Consider the following 26,347-nt stretch of genomic DNA (forward strand, 5'->3'; position numbering starts at 1 on the left):
AATCAGAATATTTTTCCCTGATTTTTTTGTGTACAGATTCCTATTGCCATTTTTCAAAAGATTATTACAACCTAAACGTCCGTTAAGACCTAGATATGAAGAACGTCGACGTATTGGTGCACAGTATGTTCAAAATTCTAGTCTTGAACTAATAGTTACAATACATGGTGCCTATAACTTACCAAATCGATCTACGAAACGAACAGATCAATCAAATTATCGTAATAAAACTGACAATATAAATGATGTAGGAGTTATTTTTGTCTATCTTTGTTAGCTCCACCTCGTTTTGAATAATCATTGTGATTTAATTAGATCGATATTTCATGAGTAACATTGTTCCCACATGTATTCATGTGTGATCTGATCTATCTATGGCTTTTCAAAGGATCGTTCATTTCAAATACTTCGAAGCTTACTTGGTGCAAAACTATTTTTTTGTGAATGTTTATTTTCTTCAAAGTTATCTGTATACAATCTTCGTGTCAAAGAAATATCAGCGGGACTATAATTTATGGACGGATCAGTCAGGTATAAGATAACAAGTCTCGGAGTTTGGCGAGAAATCCATTCATCCATTTGGTTAAATAGAGTTTTGGCATTATAACTGATATCAGTTCGTGATGAAAACCCTAAATCTAATTCCTCACCTTAATCACACTGGTTTATAACCTTCATTTGGTTCTAGTTGTTAGTTGAACACTCTTAAGGTCACTTTGACATCGCTCAAAGATCGTCCATAAGTTATAGTCTTACTGAAATATCATTTACGATCTTAATTTTAGTACAATCAAACAATTCGCCAATATATCAGATGATTGGAGGTAATTTTCAAGAAATCTTTTGATCACATTTTAATGTTAGTTGGAAATTATCATCAATGCGTATTTGTGGACTTGCTATTCTTATGGTATTCGAATATGTATCAACTAACTTTAAAGTTTTTGACACTACTATTGAAATATTTAAACATGAACATTGGTACAAGAAGGTACCAAATAGATATGCGCCACATAAATCATTAGATGTATGTGAGGGCTGGGACACTTTCCGGATTCCCAGACCGAAGCAAGTGGTTTTTTAGGGGGCCAAACCTAGAGCCTTCGACCTAAAGGTCTAATCCACAATGTAGTGGATCAACGTCAGGAGACGCAGTCCCATGGTAACCGGTGACCACCGATTGGTTCATACGCCATTTATTCCATAAAGATCCTAGAGCTCATGTGTACCAACTCCTCTAGGTAGACCATCCGTGTGCATCAGGCCAGTTAAAGCGCCAGACATTTGCTTTTCGTAGTCTCAATTTTGTCAACAACAGTAATGCCTCAAGAAGGCAGTGAGTAGGATTTCTTTGGCACTGGTTGTATGCACGTGGCCATATGAGAGGATTTCGAGAGGGAGAAATGACTCTTTCTACTCTCGGCCGTGCTAGGGCATTTGAGGACCTTTTATTTGATGGTGATGTTGTAGTGTTTTTTATTAAAAGAAATACCGAAGAACTCTTCAACAAAGTTTTCAGAAGTCAAGAAAATAATTGGTATTATCTTATTCGATTAGCATCAAATAGGAATGTCTAGAAAAACAAAAGATTACGCATCATTCTTTAGTGGCATAACTACTCATTTTACCACTAGGTTGAAAATGTTTCCAGAAGCCTTTAAGAAGCTAATGGCATCCTTAAACATCTAAATAACATTGTTTTCTAGAATCTGGATATATTACTAATACTGAATTGCCACCTACCTCAATGTGCGATGTTGGATGATGTAGGAGTAGGTTGGAGGAAAGCCAGAGATTGGGCAAGTCAAAAAATGTCATTCGTTCCTAAAGTCATTAGTTGTTAAATGAAACCATATTGGTGGATGTAAACTATATAAATGAGGTCTGAAAGATTATATTAATTAATAGTTGAAGAAGTTGAATGATATCAGTTATGATCAGTCACAATGATACCGACTTATTCACTCTTTATCTTGCATTATTTTCTAAGTTTTAAGATAATGATATACGTTTATTGACTCCTGAAACTCATTCTTTTTGCCCTAATCATATCGTCTAAACATAATCTTTCCTACTATCACTGATATTGTTACTAATTCTACTACTCTTTAGATTAGCCTTCATAAATTCATCTAGATGTTTTAATGTTATATGGTAAATTGAAACGATACATATATCTAGTAGGTTTTACATTCCATGTGACTGACCAACTAACGGATTTTCATATTTGTTGAGGAGATCCAGGAAATTCCTCGCAAAATAGCCAAAAATGAGGCTCTGAAAACGCTGAGAATCATCTTATCCAATCAGTATTGAATAGACGTTTTGTCAGAAACATCAAGAGAGTGAAAGGTCACATGTCGCATTACTGATCGGATGATTACTTATACTGCTACTAAGTTTAATAGTGTTCCAGAAATTTCCGGAATAATTTTTTTTTCTGGTTAGCGTTTTTTAGCGAGTTAGTTTTGTACGGGATGGGGTCGCTAACCCCATGCCCGACCCTCCTACTTTACCAGAGCTTGAGGACCGGCAGTAGCACCCGGAGGGAATCCAGGCGGAGTTTTCCATTTATTATTTACTTAAACACATAAACATTGGTACAAGGAAGCACTAAATAGATATGCGCCAAAAAAATCACTTGGTTTGAGTGTAGGCTGTGTTACTACTCGGGTGCCCAGATCGAAACATGAGATTTTCTGAGGAGGCTACACCCCAAAACTTCGACCTAGAGTTCTAATCCACAAGGTGGTGGAGCAGCGTAAGCAGATACAGTCGCATGGTAGTCGGTGACCAACAATTGGTTCATACGCCATTTGTCCCCTCAGGATCCTGGAATCCATGTGTACCATCGGTTTGGAATCAGAGTTTTCCAACTCTCCTAGGTGGACTCTCCATGTGCACTAACCCAGTTAAAGCTCAGGACATTCACTTTTCGTCGAAACAGTTCTACTGTATGGGGCGGAAACTTGCAGAACTACCAAAGCCATCATTCTGAAGATACAAGTGTTTATTAACAGTTGTCTACGCAAAATACTTCAGATCCGTTGGTCAGACACCATTAGCAACAACTTACAGTGCGGGAGAGAAGGAGGAAGAAATCAGGAAGAATTGCTGGAAGTGGATAGGACATACATTGAAAAACTCATCCAACTGTGTCACAAAACATGCCCTGACTTGTAATTCTCAAGGCCAAAGGAGGAGTGGAAGACCAACGAACACATTACGCCAAGGAATGGAGACAGGTCTGAGAAGAACGAATAAAAATTGGACGTAACTAGAAAAGAAATCCCAGGACAGAGTGGGTTGGAGAATGCCGATCAGCGACCTATGATCCTCCACTGGGAGTAACAGGCGTAAGTAAGTAAGTAAGTAATAAATGGAAGACTACGTCAAAAACGATGAATTTATAGCAGCTCACATAAAATTGAGTTTGTTCACATTCGATTTAGTTAATCCCCATTGCTAACTTATTTAACGGATAAAGTTATTCGTACAATAACAACTTATCTATACTATTGTACCTTTATTATTGTTAAACTTGTATGAATATGTACGCTTGAGCATTACTTACTGCCTACGCATATATTGATTCTGTTAGCCTTACTGTCAATCGCCTAATTGATTGGATGATTCATTCATTTCACTATGTATATAAATGTACATTTTAATCTTGTTCATTGTCTCACTCATTCGACTCGCACGCTCACTCGCTTGTCCGCTTTCTTTTCGGTACTCCTCTTTCATGTTTGTTAAGCGTATCTGTAATTTTGGTGATCTGTACGTCGTAGTATAATAATAAACTTAATCAACACTTCATATTCACCTTCTGATTAATACACCGTTAGAGGCGTTATCTATTGACGGTTATTAGGACGAACTGTATAAGAAGTCTAAGAATTATATTAAATACTAAACATCACAAGTTATTCAAAGTTTTGAAAATTTTCCATTTATTTCAACAGTTGAGATCATGAGTCAATTGAAGCTAGACCATCATGGAAAACCTAGATGCATTGGACTACCGTTTCGTCCCCAACAGTGCGCATCCTCGACCCCACCTCGCGAGATTCGAACCCAGGACCTATCGGTCTCCCACCAGGAGCTTAACCAACTAGACCATTGAGCCGGAATCCAACGGTGTTAATGTCTAACTTTCCATTTATCTAAAATTGTAAATAAAAACAATTTTGAAAATTAAAATAAAAGACTCCCGTTATTTTTCTTTCTTTCGTTCTATTAGCTTTTGAAACCATTTGCTGTTATTAAATTTCAACAGAATAAACAATCAACTAATTCATCAGAAGGTAGAAATCCTAGTTGGAATACGGAATTTCGATTTCCTTTCTAGTAAGTTTATCATGATTAATACTGTTTGATAGAAAACTATATTTGACTTAGATTACTGTAAGAGTTAGCATTCATCTACAAGTTTAAAAGAAATGACACTTCTTATAAGATTGAAATCATGAGTCAATTGAAGTTAGACCACCATTGAAAACCTGGAAGCACTGGACGGCCGTTTCGTCCTAGTATGGGACTCCTCAGCAGTGCGCATCCACGATCCAATCTACATTATTCATCTTCATAGTCTTTGAATGTTGCAATATGAATGCTTAGTGTAAACTATATATGATTTAATGTATTCGATAAATTGAATATCATCAGCAAACACTTGGAATGAGATAGGTTACTGAATCATATTAAGTAGTATATGGTAATACACTAAAATAAGTGAAAATAAGAAAAATAGAGAACGAAAACGAACTTAACAATAATCAAGATTTAAATAAATACGATGACATGATTATCGATAATGTTCATAAAATACTATAAACGCAAATTGAAAAGTTTCTAGGTGGTTTGATTGTAATGTGTTTGTGTATGTAACTTCAAAACGGTGGAGATTTTTTAGCTCAGTTGGATGATTTTAAAGTAGTTTTGTTCTCTGAGCTGGATGATTCGGTCGTGGAGCTTTCATCATTCTTTTGAACGACATCATCCGTAGCATAAACTTCAGACAGAGATGAATTGTTCAAATTTCTCGACATGTGGTTCACAGTTTGTCCTATACTCCTCGATGTTGATTGGTTCGTGTTGACCTTAAATCCGAACACTTCACTTCTACGTGAAGTTTGTGCTGGTGATGTCGTTAAGAAGAACGATAAAAGCTCCACGACCAAACTATCCAGCTCAGAGAACAAGACTTCACCAGTAACTTCCAAATGTTAGGGATTTTGAATTTCTAATGTGAAGTCTTGCATATTCACTAATGTAAAGTCACATAAATAGACGAAACTGTATTGTTCATTACTTCCTGATTTCTAATGATTATCTGGATAAATTTAGTCTGTGATGAAAATTATCTTCAAATATTTTTCATGGTGAGGCTGTAATTCATAGACGACTTTTGAATGACGCTAGATTGACCGTGAGAGTGTTCACCTTATAACCGGTACCAAAAGAGGATTATAAAACATTGTGGAGGGGGGGGGTAGAATTATGATTTACAGTTGATGGTTAAGGTAAGGAATTAGATTTAGGGTTTTCATCACGAACTGATATCAGCTATAATACCAAAACTCTATTTAGCCAAATGGTTGAGTAAATTTCGCTCCAAACTCCGAGACCTGTTATCTTATACCGGATTGGTTCGTCCATAAGTTATAGTCTCGCCTATTCAACCTGTTTGAATGTAAATTGTTAAAGAATCACTGATAGGTTTATAGTAAACATGAATACATTTGGGAGCAATCAATTTATCATTGAATACAAAATTACAGAATCTCTTAATTAAATTTGAGAACCATAGTTCATTTCCAAAATGTTAAACAATCGTCTCAGACTCGATTGTTCTTTCATTTCTACACTAATCATTCTCTGTTCTCGTTCTCTTCTCTTCAATCTTAGCATTCCACCTTCAGGCATTTCACTTTCGAATGGTGATACATACTAGTTATATCTGTCAATATCAGTAACACACCCCACAGTTGAATTTAGTTAGTTATGTATACTGTATTGGTTACCTTGAATAAATTATCAACTAGTCGGAAAATATTGTTTAGGTATAAAACAACTAATAATAAAAAGCAGTTAAACTAAGGTGGAATAATGGTTAAGTGTACATACTTCTTCGACACTACGGAGTTCCTGAGAAGATTGTCAATATTATTCGGAACTCATACGACGGACTACAGTGCAAAGTAGTGCATGGAGGACAGCTGACAGATGCATTCCAAGTAAGGACCGGAGTCAGACAAGGCTGTTTAATCTCTCCCTTCCTCTTTCTTCTGGTGGTCAACTGGATTATGAAGACCTCGACATCTGAAGGAAAACACGGAATACAATGGACAGCTCAAAATCAATTAGACGATTTGGACTTCGCAGATGACCTAGCCCTCTTATCACGTACACACAAACGGATGCAGATGAAGACAGCCAGTGTGGCAGCAGTCTCTGCATCAGTAGGCCTTAGAATACACAAGGGGAAAACCAAGGTCCTCAAATTCAAAGCGGAGAACAGCGATCCAATCACTCTTGATGGCGAAACTCTGGAAGATGTAGAGTCCTTCACATACCTAGGAAGCATCATCGATGAACAAGGAGGTTCAGATGCAGACGTAAGGCGAGGATCGGCAAAGCAAGGGTCGCATTCCTACAATTGAAGAACATATGGAACTCAAAACAACTTTCAACCAACATCAAAGTGAGAATCTTCAATACGAACGTCAAGGCAGTTCTACTGTATGGAGCTGAATCTTGGAGAACTACAACAACCACAATCAAGAAAGTACAAGTATTGATAAATAGCTGTCTACGCAAGATACTCAACATCCATTGGCCGGATACCATCAGCAATAGCCTTCTCTGCGAGAGAACAAACCAACTTCCAGCTGAAGAGGAAATTAGGAAAAGACGTTGGAAGTGGATAGGACATACATTACGCAAATCATCAAACTGCATCACGAGGCAAGCCCTAACTTGGAATCCTGAAGGGAAGCGAAAAAGAGGAAGGCCAAAGAACACATTACGTCGGGAAATAAAAGCAGATATGAAAAGAATGAATTACAACTGGACGGAGCTAGAAAGGATTGCCCAGGACAGGGTTGGATGGAGAATGCTGGTGAGTGGCCTATGCTCCTTCACGAGGAGTAACAGGCGTAAGTAAGTACATACTATTAGTTAGGCTAGTGGTATGAGTTCAAGTTTTAATCTTATACATCTTTTATCACTAACTGACATCATCTACAATGAATTAAGGTATAGATTAGGTAATAAGAGTAAATTCATAGTTGTGTTATGATTACAAATGATCTGTAATACAATGATACATTACAATTCTTATCTTTATTTAAGGTTAATATTTAGAATAAGGAGTTAGAATGGGAGAATATATTATCTAGTTATGTCCAGATAAGCATAATGAATGGTAACTTTTAGGATCCATTTATGAACCAATACTATGCGTATATTTTTATCGTATAATTGGTAAATAATTAAACTATTCATAATCATATTCCTTTATTCATAAGCTTTATTTTGATCTATGAATCATTATTAGACGTTTTACCTTTCCTGAATTATGCCCTGTCTATTAGTCACTGCCTCACACATTTACATCCACTTTGGGCTCGACTTTGTACAAATCTTATTTCCTATTTTATGGTACGATATGGTCTGTTTGGTTGGGATATAAACTCAGTATATTTGAAATACAGGATTGTAGAGCCTGTGACTGGTGTTCTGGACTTAACTGGTTGAGCTAGACAGGAAGAGGAACCAATAAGGACTCTAGACTGTTCATATGGATTTACGCGTCATTGATTCGATCGATAAGTCACTGATCCCTAATCGGCGGTCACAAGTTATAACAGATATGTCTTGTAAATTCACTTGATCACCAGGTCAGTTTCACATGAAAATTCACTAGTTACTAATGTTAATATGTTTCTTTCATTTTTACTTATTACATTCAATAGTTTACCATTGGATAATCCAAAATTAGAAAATATGAAAGATCCTATTATTATTAATATATATGATCAAGTCATTTTTAATCAAACAGATTCAAATCAAACTGAATCATCTCATTATATACAACATATAGAACATCGTTTAATTGGTTCAACTGAAATACCTTTATCAACTGTTTATTTAAATACTAAGGTAGATATGTGTTTTTTTATTGGATATATATATATATATATATATATATATATATATATATATATATATATGACTCTCTACTAGTTTACATTACATTTCTTTCGTGAATCTTATTCTCAGGTTGAAATCATGAGTCAGTTGAAGCTAGGCCACCATGGAAAACCTGAAAGCACTGGATGACCGTTTCGTTCTAGTATGGGACTCCTCAGCAGTGCGCATCCACGATCACGAACCCCGCGGGATTCAACCTGTGAAATTTCTAAAAAATCTCCACAAAACCCATTCTGATAATCTTATTCTGTTATTGATTTGTGTATATCAGCTGTCTGTGAATACACACTGCCTTCTTGCGGTGAAGGTGCTGCTTACGAAATTGAGAGGATAAAAAAGCGAACGTTTAACGCTTTAACTTGGTTGATAAACACGCAGGTTCTACCTAGGATAGTGCAAAAGCCATAATTCTAAACCAATAATGCAAATGGGCTCCATTATCCTGAAGGAACAAATGGCGTATGAACTGTTTGTTAGTCACCGGCCACCCATGAGACTGCATCTCTTAATATTGCTCCATTACGTTGTGGATTAGACCTTTATGTCGAAAGCCTCCACATGTGGCCCCCTATGAAAACCACTTCCTTCGGTTTGGGCACCTGGGAAATATCACAGCCCATATCATTCTTCTGAATGACACTATCAGCGAAAACTTCACTTCAACCTAACATTTATGCTGATGATGTCATTTAGAAGAAATATGAAAGTTCCACTACCAAGTGATTTTATTTCAAAGAGCAAAACTCAATAAAAATCATCCACCTGAACTACAAATCTTCTCTACCATCTCATACATTTCATTGTTAATCAATTTTTTTCCTTAATCAACATTCTTTTATAGATTAGTGGTAAAATCAATTTGTCAATCCCATTAATTTTACAAGGATATGAAACAATTAATCTTGTAAAATCATCTATTAGACCAATGATTGATATTTTAATGACATTGGAACCATCTATTTATCCACCAACACCATTAATTGATACAGTAAGTATTTAGTATATATGATTAAATCATATTGATTGAACATGATTACAGTAATTAAAACGATTGATGAAATCAATATTCAATGATAAATCACTTGTAAATATATCTTAGTTAAGTGAAATGGTTTTAAATAGCCTAATGATAACCCCCCTTTAACTGTGACTCACAATGAATTAGGTTCGAAACCTGAGGAATGTATCAGTTCCTTCGAGATTATTCACATAGGAATGAAGCATAAGTCCAATATGGTTATTTACTATCTTCAACCATTTAACACATAATGTATTACTGAATTTGTGATTCAGTTATCTTTGATAATTGAAGGATTAAAGATCATCACTAAATATTCAACAGAAACATGACAAATATCTTATTCAGTTCTTAGTTTATCTTAGAATGAGAAACAATTACAGGTGGAGTTCAACAGGGTCTGCGGTGAGATAATAACTCACTGAAGACATTAGTGAACGGTGACTCAGTTTCATGGATTGGTTGAAATTAAACATTGACATCGTTAGATGGCGACCGGCTCAGTAGTCTAGAGGTTAAGGGCATGCGCGTGAGACTGATAGGTGCTGGGTTCTAATCTCGTGAGGCGGGATCGAGGGTGCGCTCTGCTGAGGAGTTTCGTGCTAGGACGAAATGGCCGTCTAGTGCTTTCAGGTTTTCCATGGTGGTCTAGCTTCAATTAACTCATGATCTCAACTATTGAAATTACTATACTGTCCACAAAAACGCCTTCTGAAATTAGTATAGTTTATATGTCCATTTCATCACCAGTTCTGATTAGTTGAGTCAGTATTGAAGAATATGCAGTATTCGACAACAATTTTTACTAAACATATTTATAGTTCCTCCAGAGATTCCACCAAACGCCTTCAGTTCTCGAGGCTAATATTGTATCAGTCAGTCAGTCAGTAACATCGTGGAACTTTGTACGTACGTACATCAGTTCGAGTCGCCATACCACATTAGCACAGAAATATAAATGTCGATTCAAATCCCGTAGTGGGAGAGGTAGTAAGAGTATGAGCAATAATCGGAAAGATTAGGGTTTGAAAATGTTATTCAAGGAGTATAATCTAGTGAAATAAATTCGGAAAGAGAAAAAAAGAAATAGACAGGAATAATTCAGATTGGAAATTAGGAGAACACAAAGAGTGGACCTACACCTGCACCATTGCAAACGATTTTGAGTCATGTTGTTAAAGGTTATAAAAATCCGGTAGCAATCATCTCGCGGTCCCCAACCAAATAGTCTACACCTACCAACATGGCTCAGTTCACTTGTCAGTGACTATATGAGTTTGTCCCATATTTTGTTCTGGTCGTCCCTCAAACTTTCTTCCAATCTACTCCCACACCATAAAACATAGCACATCGAGGCAGTCGGTGGTTGGGCATACATAACAGGTGTCTCAGACATCTTAACTGATGAATTTTCACTACTTCATCAATTGATTTGCCATCCACAGCTAGTACCTGTCTCCTAATAACTGGATTACTTACTTGGTGGTCCCAGGATATACGGGCCATACTTCGAAGACACCTATGATCGAATACTAGTAACCGACGAATATCCTCTACTCTTACCGGTCATGTTTCACAGCCATAAAGCAGGTCGGAACGAACTGCTGCTCAGTAAACCCATCCTTTGATTGGTAGACAGATATCTCGCCTACTCCATAAGTGACGCAAGTTGGCGAAAGCTAGTTGAGCCTTCTGTATCCGTGCTGCGATTTCGTCACACATCAGAACAAAAGAGTCAATGAGATTACCAAGATGAGTGAAGCGGTCGACACGCTCAACTACTTCACTCCCTATCATTAGTTCAGGTGGCGATGCAACTCAATCCTGAAGCAAAATTTTGCATTTTGAGGGGGAGAATCGCATGCCGAACATGCTTGCATTGTTGCTTAGAGTGGTCAGAAGGCTCTGCATTTTGTCAGCGTCTTCACCAAATAGAACTATGTCATCGGCATATTGTAGGTCAACAAGTGAATCTCCTAGTAAAAGTTCAACCCCTGTAAATTTAGATGAGGAAAGTGTCATCTCGAAAAGCACGTCAAAGATAAAGTTAAACCAGGATGGAGAGAGTGGACAGCCCTGACGAACACCACTTGAAGTAATCAATTCTGATGATAGTTCACCGTAAGCTCTCTCTCTCTCGACCAGTTGTTTTCGAGTAGAGAGCCTTTACTAGGTCAATGTACTTCTTTGGTACTTCTTTCAGAGACACACACTACAATACAACAGAGTCAAATGCCGCCTTAAGGTCGAGAAATACTACGATGAATGTGTGTTTATGTCCTAGGACCTGATGTAGTGTGGATATGTGGTCTATACAACCATGTCCAGGTCGGAAACTAACATGGTTTACTCTAGTCTGTTCTTCATGAGCTTTGGTTAGGCATTGAAGTATTATTGAAGCTAATATTTTGGACACTATATTAGTCCGACTGATTCCTATGTGATTGTCACAAGAGGACTTTGTCCCTTCTTATAGGGCAGCACAATGAGTGATTGAGACTCATCAGATGGGATTATGTCCAGTTCCCTAATTCTACCTAACACATCAGTCAATCTCGCTGTTAATACTGGACCACCATCCTTAAAAATCTCAGGGGTAAACCTGTCAGGGCCTGCTACTTCCCTCGCTTCGAATTTCCCATATCTTGTTCAACTTCGTAACGAGTCGGAGGACCTACATTAACTTGCCATTCAGGTAGACCGGAGATTGTGGGAAACCGAAGTGTGGATGAAGGCCAGTTGAACTGATCCCTAAAGTGTTCTGCCCATCGATCCAATCTGCTGGATTGAAAATGTATGATATGTCCATACGTCACATCTATCATTAACTCAGTTATCAATCAGTTGTAAGAATAAATGTCTCTTTGTATTGTTTACTTGTATCTTCCCATTGTTATTTAGGACTGCAATTAATCAATCTCTTATTGGCATATGTGCATACTGTTCGTATTGCCTCTATATTACCTTAATTCACAAGCATTATAAGCCAAGATGGATAGCGGCTAGCAGTGGAGTCCAGCACGTCCGCCACTTCGTCCTATTTGGGACCCGTCCGCAGGATGTACCTGTATCTCAGAATGAACATCAACTCAGATACAGATATATCCAGCTGACGAGTTCCAAATAGGACGAAGTGGCGCGCGTGCTGGACTCCACTGCTAACCGCTATCTATCTTTGCTTAAACTGTTTCTGTATTAACCGTTATTCAACATATACATAGTCAGATATAATATATTTTTTTTGATATAAATCACAATCTTATGTAAACTATTTCAGTTTATCTCAATTGAATCACTTGAAGTGCAAACAAGTTTATCAAAATGGTATCAGAAATTATCAAAGCATAAATTTATGACTGAAAGACAATTTAAACCATTAGTAATGAATTCAGATTGTCAAGAAATATTAATGACACGTTTTTTGACTCCACTTAATCCTCCAGAGGAACTTCTACCAGGAACAAAGACTGGTTTCAGCATTTCAGAATCTATGGTAAGTGTGAAAAGGGGTTTTAGTCATTTTCACTTCTATCTTAGATTAGTTTTATTAAGAACTTTTAAAGAATTAGATAAGAATGTGACATTATACCTCGATATTACATATATACCTATACTATTGTAGTTTTATAGAACCTATTCAGTAATACTTCTATAAAAAAATAGATCATATATTTGAAAGTATCCAAAGGATTAGTTGCTTAGGTAGTTGGAGAGAAGAGATTACGTATAGAATACATAGATGGTGGATTACTGAAATCAGGAGAATGCTCAATTGTTTCTCTTCGATTAGTGTAGTTCATGGAAAAAAAAGAGTCATCTAGAAGTCATGAACAACTATTGAACTAAGTATAAAGTAAGTTAACAGTATTACCTTAACTATTAGTTTGAGTCAAAGTGATTTGTGAAACATTGTATCACCGCCTCTGTAAGATAACTAAAAAAACATCCAACTGAGTAATACCAAAGTTTGAAGTAAGATATTGGGTAAAGAAGACAAGTCAATTTATATGACTGAAGTGGATTGTACATGTGTTCTACACACCTAACTGTCATCTACATCAACTCCCAGTACTTCTTATTGGCAATGTACAAATATCCTTTAAGCAACTCTCTAGAGGCCCAAGAAAAGATTTGTTTGTATCAACCATATCGGTCATAGTTGTTCATAAGATTTTTAAAGAAATTTATCTTAATTTCAGTGGTTGAGATAATGAGTCGATTGAAGCTAGACCATCATAGAAAATCTGAGAGCACTGGATGACTGTTCCGTTCTATTGTGGGACTCCTCCGTGGCAGTGCGGATCCATGATCTCATCTCGAGAGATGCTGAACCCAGGACCTATCGGTCTCAGGTGTGTACGCTTAACCGCTAGACCACTGAGCTGGCCAGCATCTAACGGTGTTAATGTTTAACTTCAACTAATCCACGAAAGTGAGCGACATATCCACCATTGTCTTCTATCTTAAATCTATCCTAAATATTAAGTATAATATTTACAATTGTTCAAGACAATGATAAGTTTGTTCATTTTATAATCTTTTTTTTTTATTTTATTTTAGTTACGCTTAGCCCGTTATGTATCACTGATTCCTTATGAATCTGATATTGCATCATTTCCTGGTTTAGTACAAGTTTGGTGTACATGTGATGTAAGTTTGTTTGAATTCTCTTTATGATATGCTATACACAAATTAGTCTTATGTTATATCAAATAATCGATTTATGATTAAAAATAGCAAATCAGTGTATCGATTGGACAGTACATCCATCATCCAACGATGTTAATGTCTAACTTCAACTAATCTACAAAATGGAGTGACACATCCACCATTGTCACCAGTGAGTTACTATCTCACAGCATACCCGGTTGAACTCCTATTTTTGTAGACAGTTATTCAACCTTTGAGGAGACTATAATTGATGGACGACCTTTGAACGAATCTTGGGTGACCCTGGGAAATATTAGCCAATCAGAAAACAGTTAGTATAAAGTAGAAAAGACCAAAGAATTAAAGTGGATATACTTCTTTTACATGGTTCAAAAACTTGTCAAGGTTAGAAAAAGGTTCCGAGGTTCTAAAATCGTAATGCATACGGTAGACAAACTCATTCATATGACTCCACAATAGTCGGCCTCTGGAGCCATGATAAGGTCGCAAAACTTTCAACCTCGACCACATAGCTTCAATATTGTTTGTGTGCACTCTGGTTGAGTAAGCTTGTCATTTTTATTACTTATATATCTCTACAACACTTATACCAATGAACAGCCGAAGCTTCAGTAATATCTGCGAATGTTCAAACCAATGTTACTGGTGCTTTTACTATACAGTTCGCAACAATTACCATAATTTACCGTAGTCTCAATTTGGATCGAGTGAAAAAAGTCCTATTCTACCAGACAACATCATCACAGTAATCTGCATAAAGTCCACAAATCATTTGATTACCACAGTTACAAATAAAGGAACTTCTTAATAATAATCTCATTTATTGTAACCGCTCAATTATCATGTCTTCCCCAAAAATCTCTACGAACCGATATTACATAAGCATCAGGTACTGAAATTGGCGCTATGACCTTGAAATCTTTCAAACGCTTCTGATTGACTCGTCCATAATTTATAGTCTAGCCAAATAACCCATTCTGGTAATAATCACCTACTCACTAGTGACTGACTTCGGGAGATACTCCTGGAGTTCTGGTGAGAAGCCATTACCAGTGGAGTTCAACCAGGTTTGTTGTGAGATAGGAACTCACTGAAGACAATAGTGTACGGTGGCACAACTTCGTGGATTGGTTGAAGTTAGACATTAACACCGTTGGATACCGGCTCAGTGGTCTAGTTGATTAAGCGCCTGGCGCGAGACCGATAGGTCCTGCGTTTGAATCTCGAGGGGGGCGGGACTGTGGATACGCACTGCTGAGAAGTTCCGTGCTAGGACGAGACGGCCCTCCAGTGCTTCCAGGTTTTCCATAGTAGTCCAACTTCAATTGACTCATGATTTCAACCAGTGAAATACTTTTCTAAATCGATTTTATTTTTTTATTTTCCAAAAAACAATTTTTTTTAGCAATTTTTAAGTATGTTATGCGGTGATGAAGAAGAGCATGCAGTATTATTAGCATGTTATTTTATGTACATATTCAAATATAGTACAATGGATAATAATGATGATGAAACAGCAACAATCATAAATGATCAGTCATTAAATCAATCTATTAATAAATCAGTGAATTCAATTTATCTATGTATTGGTGAAGCTGTTCCCGAAGGTAAAATTGTTTTCAGTATTACATAAATTATAAGATTGATCTAAGCAAAGATGTAGAGTAGTTAACGGTGGAATCCAGGATGCTCGCCACTTCATCTTATTTAGGACTTATTAGTTGAATGTACTTGAATCTCAGAGTTAATGTTCATTTTCGGACTTGAACCTAGTTGTTATAACTTGTGACTTGAGTGCTCTGCTAATGAATAGCGTAATGATACCGCCGATCGGAGAGCAGTGAGTTATCAATCGCGTAAAACACATGAGAGCAGTCTACAGTCCTTATTGGTCCTGATTTCCTACTAGCCCAGACAGTTAAGTCCAGAACACCAATCTCAACCTCTGTGATGTGAATCATCTATTTCAAGCATACTGGGTTTATATACCAACCAGACAGACCACATCGTACCATAAAATAAGAAACAACATTTGTACAAGATTTAGCCAAATGTGGCTGTGAATGTGAGAGACTGGAATTAACAGACTGGGCATAGCTCAGGAATGCTAAATCGTATAATAATAGTTCATAGGTCAAAATAAAACTCATAATAAGGGGGAAGTGAATATGAACAGTTTAGTTATTTAACAATTATACGATAAAAATATAAGTATAGTAATGGTCCATAAATGGATCCCAAAAGTAACCATTCATTGTGCTTATCGGGACATAACACTAGTACAGTTCGCTTCAAATACCATCGTGTTTATTCAATTAGTTACTGAGTCCTCATAGCCATTTGTTTATATTGATAGTTTTATTTAAAAACTCTTACTAGAAATGTTAATATAAACATGATAATTACTAATCTATTTCATGATTGCCTCCACTCTTTAGTAGTTCAGTAAAGGAATATTTTATATTATTAGGGGGAGGTTAGACATTGACATCCGTTGAATACCGGTTCAAAATGGTCTAGAAGTTAAGCGTTTGAACGCAATACTAAAGGTCCTGGATTCGATTCCTGTATGTGTTGGATGAAGAATGCGCAAAGCTGAAAAGTCTCATACGCTAGGACGAAATGGCTATCCAATGCTTTCAAATTTCTTTTCTATGCATGTGTTTTGGCAAATACATGTAAACTGATAGAAAACTTTTTAGATAACATAATTTTTCCATACATGACTGTCTTAATGAGCAATGATAGAGTATATCATTATGTTAGCATCTACATCTAAAAATCCCTTCTTTAAACCGTGAAATGATTATAGACGCTAAACTATAGACGCTAGTTATATGTAAGAAGGACCTAAATGAAGTAGTATATTGATACAATCAGCACTACTATGTTCTCCTTCTATCTGATATTTGATAATCTTAATCTAGTCACTCTTCCAATGGTACTTCTTTATATAAATAGGAAAGTAGGGATAAGTGCTCCAGTCAATATAAATCACTTAAACTTTCAAAATTAAGAAATCTTAGTTTTGAGTCAAAGTGAACAGTTTAGAACAGTCAACTACTGTATATTCAAAGTCACATATACATCACAAACGATTGATTCAATCGATAGATTTATCCGAATCTGTGTGAACAGTTTATAAACATTATAGATTCACATCACTCTAGCTAGACAAGCATTGAAAATCTGGGACTATTGAATAAATGTTTCATCCTAGAACAAGATTCTACAGTAGTATTTATTCCTGAGTCAAGGCCTTCAGGTCTTATTATAAAGCATTCAACTTTCAAATCACTAAGTTAGTATCTAGTGATGTACATGATTTCACATGACTTATTTATTCCTATTGCTTTCATTTATCATACATCTGACACTATTGAACTCCACTGGTCACAACTTCTTGAAGTAAGTCAATAATAAGAACATAAAGCCTATTATTGTAGGATCTTGAACAGATTGTTGAATTCATTTTGAAATTCGTAATATAGAAATTTGTAAATGATCCTTACATTGTTTTATTCTTAGGTCGTACTGTTTATATATTGACTGAAGATTATATATCAAATAAACAAATAACCAATCTTATTAGTTGGCGTTTATGGAATCCTGTAACTGGTCAACATTATTCAGTTCATGATGTGAATAATCCATTACGTTCTGTTTGGGGATTAGTTAATTCTGAGAATGTGAGTTTGATTTCTACTTTTATATAAATATAATTACAATATTCTTATTGTTATTGATTGTAGTATGTAATTTATCATATCTAATGTTTATTAATAATCATGCCTATTTCTATCTGTCAATATACACAAAGGAAAAAGCAAGATCCTCAAATACAACATAGAGAACATCAACTTAATTACACTTGATGGCGAAACTCTGGAAGATGTGGAATCTTTCACGTACTTGAGAAGCATCATCGATCAACAAGGAGGATCAGATACAGACGTAAAGGCGAGGATTGACAAAGCGAAGGCCGCACTCCTACAATTAAAGAACTTATGCAACTCAAAACAACTCTCAACCAATATCAAATTAAGAATCTTCAATACGAGCGTCAGGACAGTTCTGTTGTACGGATCTGAAACTTGGAGAACTATTAAAACCATCATCAAGAAGGTACAAGTATTTATAAATAGTTGTCTACGCAAGATACTCAACATACATTGACCGGATACCATCAGCAACAGCCTTCTGTGGGAGAGTACAAACCAGCTTTCAGATGAAGTAGAAATTAGGAAAAGACTATGGAAGTGGATAGGACATACATTACGCAAATCATCAAACTACATCACGAGGCAAGCCCTGACTTGGAATCCTGAAGGGAATCGGAAAAGAGGAAGGTCAAGGAACACCTTACGTTGGGAAATAGAAGCAGATATGAAAAGGATGAATAACAACTAGAAAGAACTAGAAAGGATTGCTGAAGGCAGGGTGGGATGGAGAATGCTGGTGGGCGGCCTATACTCCCTCACGAGGAGTAACAGGCGTAAGTCAGTAAGATATTTCTATCTACGCTATGTATAAAACTAATGTTGTCATTACTTGGATTCATACATTATGGATGAACGGTAGATAGACATCATATTGTGCAGTGAACAAATGGGAACATAGATTCAACAAATTTATTATATCAAGTAAAGAGTATTCTTGTGAAAAAAACACGATGGATATATCCCATATTTTGTAAAATAACGCTTAACTAATTTATAAGATAGTGTGATAGATCCCTGATCTAAATAATGCGTTCATCGGTAAACTTGATGTAATACATTAGACTGCAACATACTTGCAGCACGAAAAAATGAAGAAAAATACCTGAAGACCATCTTTCAAATGAACGGCCACCCAATCAACTTCCTCGGAAAAAAATACCGACGGAACTCACCATCAGAAACAAAGTCAAGTACAGAAACGAACAAACGGATCACCTTACTATACATAAGAAGGCGTATCAGAAACTGCAACGAGATTGTTAAAACCTTTAGGAATAGGTGTTGCACACAAATCAACAAAACCACTACAATCAATCCCATGCAAACCAATGGATGAAATGATCAAAGGAAAAAAAAACCGAACATCATTTACAAAATAAATTGTGCCAACTACAAAAAACGCTACGTCGGACGAAGTGGATGCCTTCATCGTCTTCGCCTTTATTAAAATCTAATAGCGGTCAAACTCCATGACATCTCGTCGCTTATATCAATGCATTTGGGAAACTGTGGACACACATTCGACTGGATAGAGGCAATTCTAAAAACATTAAAGAATTTTTAAAAGTGAGACCACCATTGAAAACTTGGAAGCGCTGTACGCTCATTTCGCCCCATTGTAGGACTCCTCAGCAGTGTACATCCACGATCCTGCTGGCAGGATTCCAACCCAGGGCCTTCAGTTTCGTGCGCGAACGCTCAACCTCTAGACCACTGATCTGTATGGCATTCAATGGTGTTAATGTTTAACGATGAAAGCCCCACAACCAAACCATCCCGCTCAGATAACAAAACACCATCAAAAAGTAAGCGCTGTATTTCTACTGAATTAAATTTCTACATTCGTGTAAAATATAAGACAGTAATTTTGAAATGATTGAAGAGATTTTTGTACACATACCAACAAAGACTGGTTAAATTGAATGATAACAGTATTATACAGCTTGAACAAGTTAGTCGCTATTTGGGGATCAGTAGCTTAGTGAATATCATAAATAATCAAAGCGAAATATACTAGATTCATGACCTAATGTGAATATCAACGTTAGAATACAGATAAACCTGCCCGTTTGATAAATTTCGATAATGCAATGAGAAGACGTAGGTTATCAGAATTATGTGATGATATATATTTGTGCAATACATTTCGAAAAATCTGATCAAACATATACTTTGTAATGGAGTTTTGTTCTCTGAGCTGGATGATGTGGTCGTGGAACTTTCATTGTTCTTCTGAACGACATCATCCACAGTACAAACTTCAGGTAGAAGTGAAGTGTTCAAATTTCTTCACATGTGGTTCACAGTTTGTCCTATACTCCTCGATGTTGATTGGTTCTTGTTGACCTTAAATCTGTCATTGTTTATTTCTTTGTTTTGATTGTATCTCCCACCCCTTCAAACATTTACTTGTTAACAGAAGGGGTATTATGGAGATTTTAGACATTTTTATATGAGAATTAAAAGGTCAACTAGACAGGTTAAAGGTAAGCCGTAACAAGGAAAAAATAATAATAAAGTACACAAAAACAATATGATAATCACTCTGGCTAATAAATCGGTTTACCAAGGTAGGGTTAGGGTAAGGACAAATTGTTTTTGAACACATAAAGGGGGTTTTAGTTTCTGTTTAAAGAAATCTTGACATGAAAATGATCCTTTTAAATCATTAGGCTGAAATTCATGGGTTCAAATTTAAGGAATTCGATAGTTTGTACAAAAGATAAGAAACCAATTACATCACAACAATCAGGTCAAATACTAGATGACAAATCAGAATAAGAAGTAATCAGACTATGATCGGGAAAGGATCAGTGATAACCAATCAAGATCAAAACTAACAGTGCAAGCTATCTGTTTAACGTTGATAAATTTGGTTTGTGTTTTTTAATGATGATGATGATGATGACCAGAAGGACGATGAAAGTTTTGTGATTTGAATAATCAATTCCGAGAAGAAACCTTCACTGAAACGAATTACTAGATATTGGATGAGTTTAAGTAAGAGAAGCACATCTACAATTGAAGAGCATCCGGAACTCAAAACAACTATCAACCTACACCAAGATCAGGATTTTCAATACAAATATCAAAACAATTCTACTGTATGAGGCGGAAACTTGCAGAACTACGAAAGCCATCATCCAGAAGACACAAGTGTTTATTAACAGTTGTCTACGCAAAATAATTCGAATCCGTTGGCCAGACACTAGTAACAACAACCTACTGTGAGAGAGAACAAACCAGATTCTGGGTGAAGAAGAGATCAGGAAAAAGCGCTGGTAGTGGATAGGACACACATTGAGGAAAGCACTGAACTACGTCACAAGACACGCCCTCACTTAGACTCGTCAATGCCAAAAGAGAAGTGGAAGACCAAAGAACACATTACGTCAAGAAATGGAGATATACATGAGAAAAATGAACAAGAATTGGATGGAACTAGAAAAGAAAGCCCAGTAGAGAGTGGATTGGAGAATACTGTTCAACGGCCTATGCTCCTCGACTGGGAGTAACAGGTGTAAATAAGTCAGTTGTTAAGTACCAAACAGAAATGAAAGTTTGTACCAACTCCAATCCATCTGTCTAACATCAATCGGTTCATGATCTCAACCAAAAACGTAATAATCTCCACAACCCCCATACTAGTAATCAACATGTGCTCACTAGTTACTAGCTTCGTGAGAAAATTCTCGGAGTTCTAGTGAGAAGCCGTGATCAGTGGAGCTAATCCATGTCGGGTAGAGACAGGTATCTACCTCAGTACAATGGAAGTTGGTCGCGCAATTTCGTTAGACACTATCACCATTGGATGCCGGTTCAGTGGTCCAGTTGGTTAAGCGTTCGCGCGCAAGACCAAAGGCCCTGGGTCCGAATCCCGCGGGCGGGATCGTGAATGCGCACCGCTGAGGGGTCCCACAATAGGACGAAACGGCCGTCAATCTGTTCATGATCTCGATCAGTGATATAACTTTTATTCTTGATTTATTTTGTTTTTGTATATTGATCTTTCTCATTAAAGATTTTAGCTAATATTCAACCAAAACAAGAACCATGGGAAATAATTTGGGATTTAAATTCAAAAAAACATTGGTTACCTGTTTTCAATAAAACAATATTGATGAATAATAAAGATGATACTAAAAGTTGTGGGATTACAAATTTACCACAGTCGATACAACCGGAAAAATTAATTTATAGACATTTAGAACAACATGAAGTGGATTATATTAAATTTGAATTAGAAACTGTATTAAGAGATGCATTAATGGATTGGCGTAAAACAAAAGTATGTTTATATATGTATACATATATACATATTTTATTTATTTAACACATAAACATTGGTACAAGAAGGCACCAAATACATATGCGCCACATAAATCTCATTCGATATGTGCGAGGGCTGTGATACTGCCCAAACCGAAGCAGGTGGTCTTTTAGGGGCCACACCCGAAGCCTTCGACCTGAAGGTCTAATCCACAAGGCAGTGAAGCAACGTCAAGAGATGCAGTCCCATGGTTGCCGGTGACCACCGATTGGTTCATATGCTATTTTTTCCCTCACGATACTGGAGCCCATATGCACCATTGGTTTGGAATGAGGGTTTTCCAACTCTCCTAGGTGGACTCTCCATGTCCACCAACCCAGTTAAAGCGCCGGACATTCGATTTTCTTCCTCTCAATTTCGTAAACAACACCCCCGTCACGAGAAGCCAGTGAGTAGGACTTCCCTGGCAAAGGCTATATACGCGTGTCCATGTGAGAGCATTTCGAGAGAGAGAGAGAGAGAGATGAATACGTAAATATTGTGTAGTTTCAGGTTTTCCATGGTGATCTAATTTATAGCCCCAAAACACCTTGATATGGCCGAAAGTGCGGAGAGTCAACTCTCCCTCTCGAAATACTCTAATATAGCCACGTGCATACAACAACTGTCAGGGAAGTCCTATTCACTGCCTTCTAAAGGGGGGTGTTGTTTACGAAAAGCCAACTTCCGATGCTTTAACCAGGTTGGTGAACATGGGTGGTCTACCTAGAGGAGTTGGAAAAATCTGATTGCAAACCATTGGTGCATATGGGCTCCAGGATCATGAGGGAACAAATGGCGTATGAACAAATCGGTGGTCACCGGCAACCATGGGACTGCATCTCTTGGCATTGCTCCACTGCCTTGTGGACTAGACCTTTAGGACGAATGATCCGGGTGTGCCCACCCCCGAAAATCACCTGCTTCAGTTTGGGCATCTGGGCAGTATCCTAGCCCTCACGCAAATCGATTGATTTATGTGACGCATATCTATTTGGTGCCTTCTTGTACCTATGTTTATGTGTTTAAATAATAATAATAGACTCATGATCTCAACTATTGAAATTACTATAAGATCCACAAAAACCCCTTCCAATATTAATGAACTTATGCTCACTAGTGACTGGCTTCAAAAGGTACATACTGGAGTTCTGGTGTGAAGCAGTGACCAGTAGAGTTCAAACGGGTCTATTGTGAGATAGTAACTCACTGAAGACAATGGTGAATGTGTCGTTCAATTTCATGGATTAGTTGAAGTTAGACAATAACACCACTGGATAACAGCTCAATAGTCTAGTGGCTAAGCGTTTACGCGAGAGACCAATAAGTCCTGAGTCCGAATTTGGTGAGGCAGGATCGTGAGGAGTCCCTTAATAGGACGAAACGGCCGTCCAGTGCATTCAGGTTTTTCATGATGGTCTAGCTTCAAATGACTCCTAATCTCAACTATTAGAAAACCTAGACAAATAAAACGTTAGTCACTATTCAGTGTTTAATCAATCATAGATTTAAAGCAATTAGTCTCTTTGATAGTATGATAAGAAGACGAAGATTATCAGAACTATGTGATATATTAACGCAATACATTTCAAACAATCTAATCACACATATACTTGTTAAGAACATATATATTTGAAGAATAAAAGATCAACTAAACTGGAAATGGGGGGTAAGAGGAGACATGGATAATAAAGAAATAATGTAAAAATAATCCACTTGGTATTGTTTTACTTGAGTCTTCCCATTGATGTTTAGGACTGAAATTGATCAGTCTCTTATTGGCATATATGCATACTGTGAGTATTGCCTCGATATTGCCCTAACTTTCAAGGATTATAAGCATAAGCAAGTGGCTGTCAGTACTCGGTAGCTAAATGTATACCGCGATGGCGTTTGAAACGAACGCTACCGGGTTCGAATCCTAGAGTTGCATGTACATCCAGCTAACGAGTCTCAAATTGGATTAAGTAACGCGCGTTCTGCATTCCACTGCTAGCCATTATTCCATCTTTGCTTATAATTTCTTTAAAATTCTTATGCCTTATAAAGAATAACCATTTATTCATACGAATTCTTCTTTCATATTTAGATAACAAGGCTCAATTATGAATTTATGAAAGACTTTAATAAAATGCTTGAAAAGTAAGATTATTAAAAAAAAAAAACAATTTGATTTTATTGTTTTATTTATCAAAACTTTTAAAGGATACCATTTTGAGACTAATTGAATGATCTGAAGATTAGATGTTTACTGTGAGATGTAACGATCTAAAGTGTAATTGATAGTATGTTCATGCACTGTTGCTGAGCAATCACATTTTAAAATGAAATCGTTGTAAAGTACCCTATTGTTTTACAATGGTTAATATATCACCTGATTAAATCGCTCATTAAAACATGACTTAATGACTTTGATATTGTATCAAACCAATGACATGATAACCTAGTACAAGAAGCTTAGAGTCAACTCTGATTCTTGATTGATTCTTTCTCCTAATCCTGTCTATTTGAGCCTAGAACACTGTTTCTACTATATGGATCATATATTTTGTACATACTTGGTTTATATACAAACAGACCAAACCATATCATACCATACCATCAAATAGGAAATAACATTTCTACAGGATGAAGCCAAAAAAGTGGCAATGATTGTAAGAAACTGTAACTAATACATTGGGAATAAGTTAGGATTGGTAAATTTTATAATAGTAGTCTAGATGTCAAATGGAAGCTTATAATAAAAGGAATATGAATACACATATGATATAGTTACTTAATAGTTATCCAATAAGAATATATGTATAATATTAGTCTATAAATAGATCCTAGCAGTTATCGTTCATTTATTATTCGTTAGGTATATAACATTAGTCACCCTAGATTGATTGTTGACGATAAGACACTTTACATTTCTATTTTGATTCATAGCAACTGATAATTCTATCGAAGCGTCCAAGTAACCCCGATTGAGATACGCGCAAAATCGAAGTTCCAAAACAACGATTTGTCTACAAAACCGGTTCTTTATTAAATAATACACAAAATTTAGTTACAAACCTCAACTTGTGAGGTGTCTAGGTGTTCAAACGCGTCCTTCAAGAATAAAAACAACAAAGGCTTCCTGTAACAGTAACATAAAGAATAATTATAACATACGATAGTACAAAGACAGCCGATAGCTGTGTCTAAATTTGATAACAGTTTATGAGCAACCGAAACTCGAACCAAGAGCAAAACAATATGGAAACTGTTGTGTTTAAACAAATGCACAAAACTGTGGATAACCGTTACAGTAATTAAATTACAGTGATTATAATGATAAATACAATGATAAGTAAAATAAACGTTAAAGATATATGTGAACATTTCAGAATGTTACAGTACAACTTGAGTTACAACATAAGTGTGAAAATTGTTGAGCATACAGCTGCTTACTGAATATAAATAAGTAGTATAAAGCAAAATACAAAAGTGTAAGAACAAAGTAAGACAAACTTAACAGCAACTTTTAAATATTAGACTACTGATAATATTTAAGTATATTTTCATTTTGATATGAAATAAAGAGGAACGAATAAAGATAAGAACTTCCTATTCAATTAGTTTTTCCTCATAGCTATACACTAATAAAACATATGAATGGTTTACAAAAATGTAATCATATCAGTATGTGATTGTAGAGATTATTATGTTTGTAGTGTGGTGTCGAGTCGCGGTTGACTATGATCACCAATACAGGAAGACTAGGTGCCAGTTAACCAACAAGATCCCTTGTGGGCCAAATATCAGAAGGCAGTTGATGGCTGTAGTCGAGATGTATTTGCTGACGATCTCGTGGTATCGAAAGGATACCGAGATCGTGCCAGCTTACAAGTGGGGTTACTGAGCGTAACCGAATTCGTGTAAGGTCACAATCAACGGGAGAATGTGTGTATTTTGGTACAGTTAAACAAACAAGTATAGTAAAACAATCACTGGTACAATTGGTTATAATAATAATTGTTTTCATTAAACCAATCGCGTCCTCTTGATAAAAGTAGGTCACTATATGTTTTTGATTGACATCATGAACCGGTTGATGTTAGACCCTCATTCAAAAACTTGGAAGCACTGGACGGCCATTCCGTCCTATTGTTGGATTCCTCAACAGTGCGCATTTAGAATCCCGCTTCACGTGCGAACACTTAACCTTTAGATCACTGAGCCAATTGGCATCCAACGGTGTTAATGTCTAACTTCAACCAGTCCATGAAATTTAGCCATCGTCCACCATTGTCATCAGTGAGTTACTATCACAAAAAACGACCCAGTTGTGAACTCCACTGATCACGGCTTCTCACTAGAACTCCAGTAAATAACTCTTGGAAACAGTTTCTAGTGAGCAATGCCCACTGTTGAGGAGTCCTA

The 26,347-nt window shown here is 36.5% G+C and overlaps 1 protein-coding gene across 1 annotated transcript in view; it reads left to right on the forward strand.

Moving 5' to 3' along the window:
- The window catches only part of MS3_00008946 (uncharacterized protein), a 69,017-nt gene that overhangs the window by 40,824 nt on the left and 1,846 nt on the right, over nt 1-26,347 (forward strand). Inside the window, exons 17-26 of the mRNA XM_051217287.1 lie at nt 37-247; nt 4,244-4,350; nt 7,980-8,166; nt 9,059-9,205; nt 12,513-12,728; nt 13,796-13,885; nt 15,312-15,513; nt 17,435-17,595; nt 21,650-21,916; nt 24,027-24,079. Of these exons, the coding sequence (XP_051064668.1) occupies nt 37-247; nt 4,244-4,350; nt 7,980-8,166; nt 9,059-9,205; nt 12,513-12,728; nt 13,796-13,885; nt 15,312-15,513; nt 17,435-17,595; nt 21,650-21,916; nt 24,027-24,079 (1,641 nt within the window). The remainder of the gene's footprint in view (nt 1-36; nt 248-4,243; nt 4,351-7,979; nt 8,167-9,058; nt 9,206-12,512; nt 12,729-13,795; nt 13,886-15,311; nt 15,514-17,434; nt 17,596-21,649; nt 21,917-24,026; nt 24,080-26,347) is intronic.

This window comes from Schistosoma haematobium, chromosome 5 (assembly GCF_000699445.3).
Source record: "Schistosoma haematobium chromosome 5, whole genome shotgun sequence".
NCBI lineage: Eukaryota > Metazoa > Platyhelminthes > Trematoda > Strigeidida > Schistosomatidae > Schistosoma > Schistosoma haematobium.